The sequence below is a fragment of the Mastigoproctus giganteus genome, chromosome 4 (genome assembly GCF_048544385.1).
Source record: "Mastigoproctus giganteus isolate SK-2022 chromosome 4, ASM4854438v1, whole genome shotgun sequence".
Classification (NCBI taxonomy): Eukaryota; Metazoa; Arthropoda; class Arachnida; order Uropygi; family Thelyphonidae; genus Mastigoproctus; species Mastigoproctus giganteus.
Genome location: NC_143578.1, coordinates 94,409,132 through 94,417,491, shown reverse-complemented (window position 1 = coordinate 94,417,491; position 8,360 = coordinate 94,409,132). Strand labels below are relative to the sequence as shown.

The window sequence follows — 8,360 nt, the reverse complement described above, 5'->3', positions numbered from 1 at the left end:
GTGTGGAAGATTGGCAGCACGTGTTGTACTCTTGTCCCTCATACAATGAATTTCGAGTAATTCTGCAGAATGCAATTCCCAACTTTTCATCAGGATTGGAACCTAATTTTGTATCAAATGCCGCGAGTTTACCGCGCTCTTCAGGATTTTGCTAAGGCAACCTTCAATAAAAGGCTGGCAATCCTTTCTGCAACGACTACACATGCGAATGCTTCAAATTCAGCTCAAGACTCTTCACCTTCACTGCAATGACGTCCATTTTCTCAACAAGATCTACAACTCTGGACTTGTGCTCTGTGTGTGTTGTGTTTTTTTTTTTTTTTTTTTTTTTTTAACTCTACAAGTGTCCTACAACTATAACTCAATTAGGCGATGAAAATTCCTGTGCTCCTTTGCTCGGATGGCTGTTAACTGACTGTGATTTTGTTATTGGTGATTGACTGTGACTTTGCTACTAATGACTGCAGGACCTACTAGATTTAACCTCAACTGTTTATAAGGTTTGTGCCTGTTCTGGGATTGTGTAAAGTCTTGTCAGTTGAATGGTACTGTTATCCTTAATTATTTTCTTTGAACTTGTTGTTTTTTTTTTTTTTATGTTAATATGCATAAGAGTACTTTCATTGTTTACTTTGAAATTATCTGTGTGTACCTCAATCTGTTGAGGTTTTCTTTCGTACAGTATTTAATCTTTGTATAGTTGTAAGTTAACGAGGCGGAGATGAACTAACGTTCCAGGTGCCGCCCAAGACAAATAAATACATACATACATACATACATGACCACCTACCTAATATGATGTTGGTCCTCCACGTGCAGCCAAAACAGCTCGTACCTGGTGAGGCATGGACGCTACAAGATTTCTAAATGTGTCTTGTGGTATTGGGTACCAACGTAACCAGCAGATCCTTTAACTCCTGTAATGTCCGTGGTCGCCGCAGATTGGAGTTGCTGTTCCAACACAAACCACAGATGCTCGATGGGATTGATGTCTGGGGAATTTGGAGGCCAGGGCAACACCTGGAAGTCTCCCTCATGTTCTGGGAATCAGTCTCCAACAATCCGGGCGGTGTGGCATGGCGCATTATCCTGCTGAAAGACAGCACCGCCAGCGGGGAAGACAGTTGCCATGAAAGGGTGTACCTGGGCAGCCATGATGTTTAGGTATTATTATTATTATTATTTTATTTATTTATTTATTAAAAATAAAGGCGGCATCCAGAACATAAGTTCAAATCCGCCTAACAACTCTCAATTGAGCACCTTACATCTTTCATAAAATAATTAAATAAATAAAACATTGTAAAAACAAAATATATAAATTAATTAAAAAAAAAACAACACATAAAATTTACACTAGCAACTCATCCATATCTTTAACAATTGTCGCTCTCAAGAAATCTAACATCAAAAACAGACTTTTAAACTCTAAGTATTGTCCAGGTCTTCTTGGTAAAATGAATTTTATTTTCAGACTTCGTTCGATTTGGGGCAGAACGGGGTTCGCCCTCAGAATAAGCCTCTTCCTTCGAGCAAAAACTTCTTTTGCAAAGGCCTGGAGTGCTGCAAGGTTACTTGGTGTTTGAATTAGATGTTCCACTGCAGTTGGGGAGAATCCCTGGACGTTATTCCTCTGCTTTTCTCTGGATTCATCATATATTGCACAGTCGAAGAGTATGTGGGACCAGTTCTCCTTCGCTCCACACAAACAAAGGTGTGATTCTGCAAGCCTAAATTAAAACAATTTCTCATTGAGGGCCCCATGTCCTGTGACTAGATAGGAGGTTTCCATCGTGAGAGTAAACTATTTCCTAACGGATTTTGCTATGGCAAAGGTAACATCCGGTATGAAGTTTTTCGTGACTAGTCCCTTGTTGGTTGTGTCCCACTGCATCTGCCATATATGAACTAGTTCATTATAGCCGCGCAGCTTCTCTCTTTTCATGTCTGTGTCTCAGTTAAGGTGGATGCCTAGGATTGCTGCAGGAATCCTCTTCCGTGTTCTGTAGCATAGTCTCCTGTAAACTACAAAGAGGTCCAGTGGAAGAACCCCCGCAATAACTTGGGTTGCCGCTGTGGAGACTGTTCTGCAGATCCAATGGGTGGCCAGGAGAGGTCCCCATTGGACAGAAGAGTTAGCTTCTCTTTAATTTTACACTTAATTGCTCGGTGAAACCACGCCCCTACAGCGAACATGACTATGGGGAGGAACACCACCTTGTAGTAAAGGAGTATTGTGCGCTTAGCGAGCCCCCAGTTACTCCTGGAGATCCTGACTATTGAGGCTGACAAGTTTCTTACTTTTATGTTGAGATTCTGAAGATGAGAGAGGAAAGTAAGTCTATGGTCAATGATGACCCCTAGGACTCGGGTTTGGGTGACAAGAGGTAACTGCGTGCCTTGGATTTTAACCTGGGGGGGGGTCCTTCGAAGGTCGAATTTGGCTCCAAAGATCATCATATTCGTTTTTGTCGGATTGATTCGGAGCTTATTGGTTTGAGTCCAGTCGGCAAGATCGTCAAGAACGGGGTTTGCAGTGGTCTCAAGGGCTCGCGGAGAAGATGGTGAGATCGTCTGTGAATGCAATGATTTTGGTACTGTCGAAGCTGCGGCGAAGCCAGTCCTGAAGAACCAGGTTCCAGAATAATGGGCCCAATACGGAGCCCTGTGGACATCCTCTGTAAATTGGTCATGTTAGTTGCCTATGTCTTGCCTGTACTGTAACGGTCCTTTCAGTGAAGTTGTACCTGATTAACCAGTAGAGTTGTTGTGGGCAATCAGCAGAGCGCAGCCTCTCAAGAGCGTTCTCCCACCATACCCGATCAAAGGCCCGCTCAAAGTCTCTAAAAACGGCTAGTTCGTACTTGGCCTTGAAGGTTTCCAGATGAAGTATTATTTTTGAGGGTGCATCCTCACAGGAGCGACCTTGTGTGAATCCATATTGTGAAGGAGAGATAAGTCCTTTGTCTTGAAATATACTTAAATTTTTATCGCCATGAGTCGTTCCAGAATTTTACCGAGGTTGGGTAAGAGAGCAATGGGGCGGAGTGTCTGAGGTTCTGTTGGTGCTTTGTTAAGCTTAGGAATGAGTCGGAGAAGAGCAACTTTCCAGGGCTCAGAAAAGAGAGAGATTCTCTAAGGAACCTTTTAAAAAGGAGAAGTAGATGCTCTGGTTTCAAACACCCTTTGGAAGAATGCATACTCAATAAGATCAATGCCAGGGCATTTAGGTTGATTTTGTTCATTGCTGTCTCCAGTTCTTCGGATGTAAAAGGTTCATCAGGTGAGGTTGATGTGTAGAGTGAATATCTTCTTCTGATATCTGCATGTTCAGGTTCGTCTTCCATTGGATCGTGTGGGGAAAAGTTCATCAATTATGGCACTGGTCGAATCGTGTCAGGTTATGGTTTCCTGTTCGCGAAGCCGTACCGAGCTAAAGACATCTGGGTTATATGTCTTCTCCCTGGAGATTTTATAAAGGAGTCCCCATGGGTTAGAATTTCCTGATCCCTTGACGAAGTCCATCCAGGTTTGTCTTTTCCAGTTGGCAACCACTTTGGTAAAGGTGTTCTTTCTAGTGATCTAGATGGCATGTAGTTGTTCAATGTCTTGAACAACTTCAATTTCTGTTACGCTGGTACTTCTTAGGTGCACTGTGTGCCTTTTTTTCTTACTACAGTTAGGTCGGCATTCTACCAGGCACAAGCTTTAGGCTTTATGGTCTTTTTCTTTGTCGACTGATATGCAGCTAATTGGAGTGAGCTCTGGTACAGGTCTGTCAGGTCAGCTGCACTGTTATCAGATAGCGAAAGTAGGGCTGGAAAATCTCTCTGTATGGAAGAGTCAAAGGCTGCCCAGTGAACTGCCTTAGTCGAGAACCTGACAAACCCAGTGGGGTAAATATAAGGCGCTCGGTTAAGTGTGTGCATGCTGATGTGGAAACGTATCACTCTCTGATTGCTTAGGGTCCAATCCAGAATGATGGTCCAGCTGCAAATCAGGTTTCTTAGGTCATCAGTGGTGGCCGCTGTGATGTCGATGTTGGATTTCCCTGTAGCATTCCAGTAGGTGGTGGCTTTCACGTGACTTTGTTTGTTGTGGACAGTTGGATTTCAAATGGAGATCAGGTCCTCAAGCAGACGACCTTGGAGTCCGGAACTTGCGACTTCCGGAGGGTGCATTTGGCATTTACATTGAGGTGATGATAACCGCATTGGACCCTAAGGAGTACAGTGCGAGACCTAGATAGTTGAGTGATGCCACAATGTCATGGGACGGCGGGCAGTATAAAGAGACGAGATAAAATGAAAATGAGACATACTTTACCTGAATACAGGTTGCATACTTCGAGCACAGGCAATGGATCACTAGGATGTCCAGCTCTTTATTCATTACTGCAATGCAGGTGTTTGAGTCATCCAGGGTGGGTTGAATGACTCGATGGTGAATAGAGAAGTCCATAATCTTTGAAGTGTTTCTCGTCTGAGTTCTTGAAACATACGGTTCCTCTATAGAGATGATGTCTATGGAGTTTTCCTCTGCTGCACATCAATTTCATCTGCTACTGCCCTAGACTGGTGTCCATTGATCTGCATGACCATTAACTGACTAGTACAGGTATAGCTATGCCTGCAGGATACAAGGGAACTTGAAGGCTGAGGGCTGGAGGTTCTATTTGTGGGACTGGGAAACTGGAGGAGGCTTTTTAGTGTTTATTCATCAGCGGTCCTTAGTCTTGCCTGGTTTAAAGCTCGTTGATATTCCGGACGTGCACTGTCCCTTGTAGAATGACTGTGTTTCCCTTTTCCTCCTTTTGTAGTAACACAACTAGGTGGCTCATTCTTGTTGGGGAATTCATCATGAATATGGCCACTGTGGGCGCAGTATCCGCTGGTGGGAGATTTTTGGGAGCAATACTGGGCAGTGTGTCCAAACCGTAGGCAGAGAAAGCACTTGGTCAACACTGTGAATGGCCTGAACCGGTATTTTTTTTTTTTTTTTTTTTTATGAAAACCCCAAACACGAAAGGTATCAAAACCTATAGTACTTAGTACCGTGCATGGGTTGAAGGAGAAGTATGGGGGGAGGGGGATGCCGCCGGAAACTTTGCTCTAGAGACTAAACATGGGTTTCACCACTTCAAGCCTCCAATAAGCAAAGTGGTGGTATTTCACCGGTTGATGAAAGCCATCTACCACCTATGACTGCACCCCAGATAAATCCGTTCCAAAGACATGACTATCTTGAAGAGATTTGGGGTGAGTGTGATTACTTAATGCAAAGTGAGATGGAGTTGGCTTTAATAGTAATCTAATGGTAATTTGCTTTTTAACTTCTTCAAAAGAGAATCCATGTTCCACGAGGTTCTTGTGGAACAGGTCATCCAGGAAGTCCTCGTTAGTAGTATTTTTTGGACATGGTATGTTAGGATGGAGGGGGGGGTAGTCTGCCTGGGTGGGTTTGCTGTTACTCCTGCATTTTGGAGAGTTTGGGCAATTGATATAGGTTCCAGATCGTCTTTGGAGGACGTTAAAACACCCTTATTTCGGATTGCTCTTTATGACTTGACTCTAACCGTCTTGAAATCACTTTTAAGTTATTTTGCACCAATTCCTTGACATCTCCACTGGTCTTGATTGGACTCATCCGTTGCTCTCAATAAAATTATGTTCTGTTCCTCCTGGAGGTTAGGATCTGCTGGCAGGGACCGGGAGGACGGAGAGGTGGTAGGAAGGGGAGGACCATCTCCACTGTGGATATTGGCATATGATCTAGGAACTGATTTGTAAGGTCTCTCAGCTTGTGATACTTTGCTCTGGAGGTCTCCAGCGTATTAGGTGGGTATTGGGACCTAACCTAACCTGATATGTTTTTATTAATGGGTATTGGGAGTTGGAGTATGGTAGTGTGCTCTCGTGCTACCATACTTTTCTAGTATGGTAGCACGAGATTTGAGCTCCTCATTGGTGGTCTTCAACCTTTAATTATCAATGAGAAGAGCAGTGGTAATTGTCTCCAAACTGTCCCACAACTCCTGGATGTAGTTTGCAGCAGATCTGGTGAATCTGTTGGTCTCCTGGTTCTTAAATTCAGCGAGGCTCGTATAGTAAATGGTGACAGCTTGATGTGGTGAGGTTGTATTTGAGAGATCCGGAACAGAATATGAATAAGAATCAGGAATGGCAAGTCTTCTTGAAGCCAGAAGGCCCACCTTAACTGTCTTGTCCAGGGCTGAGGGTACGTTTGGCTCATTGGGTGCTGCAGTTGAGGCAGAAGGGGGTGTTTAGAACCAACGGGGGTAGGAGCAGGAGCATCTGCTGGTGGAGCTGACCCAGGGTATGAACACTTGGCCAAAGAGGCCAGCCTGGTTTTGACTGAAGGTGAGGTTACATCAGAACGGCTACTGGAAGCAGATGGGGTTGAGCCTGGTTGTTTAGAAGTGGGAGCTGCAAAGTTGGATTGATAGGTGTAGAAGCTGGAGTAAGAAGAGCTAGTGGAGCTATTGCAATAGACCCCAGGATGGATGCTGCCACTAGAGTGGAGATGCTGAAATCAAGTTTAGCTGGAACAGAAAGATTTGCATCAGCAGAAAGGATTCTGCTGTTGTCATCACGTGGCGATGGATTGTTAGAGGAGGATAGAGGACAAGCCCGAGACCTTTTCTTGTTTTTCTTTTTTATCCTGTGTTTTCTCCCAGATTTTTTTGGCGGTAGGAGCTCAGAATCGTAGGGCTCCTCAAATGAGGAGCTCGATTCATCGCGAGAACTCATATTAGCATGTATGTCTAGTTGTGATGAAAATTAGCTAAGTCGCCTCTGAATTCCTAGACTGTCTCCTGAAATTGTCTACTCAGAAAATCTGAATCTCCCGAAAATCAAGTTTCACTGAACTGTCATCAGGGGCGCTGTGGGCAGGGCAGGAAATAAATGCTAGTTAGCTTGTGGGTCATGTGACTTGTAGATGCAATGAACGATTATGCCCACATGATCGCACATTAATAAAATTCATTATAGTTCAGTTTAAGTCAATGAAGTAATATTAAATAATAACTATAATTTGATATTCTTGGTGATGCCATCATCATCAATAACTCATATTAATTTTTTTAACAATAATTACTGAATTTGAAATCAGCTGTCTGGATAGGCAAGTTCGTACGTCAGCCACTCAGATCTTATTCACGTAGTGAAGTATTTCAAACAAAGGCGTTTGTTCCCCTGACTGGAAGAGAAGCCGTGGCTACTATTAAAGTTATTTTCCGTCGATGTCACTGCCACGTGCTGTTACTTGTTGTGGAGTGACATTGGGTTTAAAGCAAGACATATAATGGACACTCAGTAAGTACTCAGTTAGTTTCCCATAGTTTATAACAAATAATCAAGCATGATAGACATCAAAAACATATAAAACTACAGCACTACACAGCGGCCAGGGCTATATATAGCAGCCATACTGTGGCCAGCGAAATGCATCTCAGCAATCCAGTTTTAGGTATAAACATATCTTTTCAAATCGTTATGGATCAGAACAAAAATTAAATCAATCAACTCACCAATACCCAGGGTCTGCGTGGGTAGCACAGTGGTACCGCCACCGTCCTCCCCACACCGTGTGGAAAAGGCCCGGGTTCGAATCCCGTCGATGACGGGAGGAACTTTAGTGGGCTTTTTTCACTCAGTGGCTGAGTTAGTTGGTCTCAGGCGTAGATAGCAAGGTTTTTTTCCCTCAGAAACTGAGGTTTTTTCGTCCAGCAAAACAGACAAATCGACCAGAGAACACACACAATTTACAGACACGAATACGGGTTAATGTAATTTCATTTAGGGTAACCCTAATACAGTAATTTAAATTTTTTCACCAATACATGGGGAATCTGTGACACATAAATTTAATCCAAAAAGATCAATTTTAATAAGTGAACTTAACACAATACACGGAGCACTGAATGACGCGACTACACTATATCTTTATGATGTGTGTGTGTGTGTGTGTGTGTGTGTTTGGATTGCCTGAGCGGAGGTGGAATCCCCCCCACCCATTAGCCACATCATGTCATCTTGTTTATAGGACTTCTTTCTAACCGACAACTTAACTAGTGGGGGGGCAGAGCCACGAGTCACCCCCACTCCCCACCCCTGCGACTAGGAGGAGTCCAAGGTTCTAGTATCTACTGGCTGAGTGCCCCTGAGAGATTCAGGGACACCGAATTTATGGGGTGGTAAGGAAGCGTGATAGAAGGGGGGAAAATCCAAGAGTAGGACCACCCTAAGAAGTGATGATAGTTTTAGTAAGGAAAAAATCTCTCACTCAGGGTGGTGGGAGAGAGAGAGGAAAGTTTGTTGTCTTCAGTTAGGGTCAAG

General features: G+C 43.6%; 1 protein-coding gene across 1 annotated transcript in view; it reads left to right on the top strand.

Moving 5' to 3' along the window:
• The first annotated feature begins 2,995 nt into the window (after positions 1 to 2,995).
• Positions 2,996 to 8,360, top strand: part of LOC150086922 (uncharacterized) — a 64,253-nt gene continuing 58,888 nt past the window's right edge. The window contains exons 1-2 of the mRNA XM_090372324.1: positions 2,996 to 3,026; positions 3,335 to 3,492. Coding sequence (XP_090228450.1) covers positions 2,996 to 3,026; positions 3,335 to 3,492 — 189 coding nt within the window. The remainder of the gene's footprint in view (positions 3,027 to 3,334; positions 3,493 to 8,360) is intronic.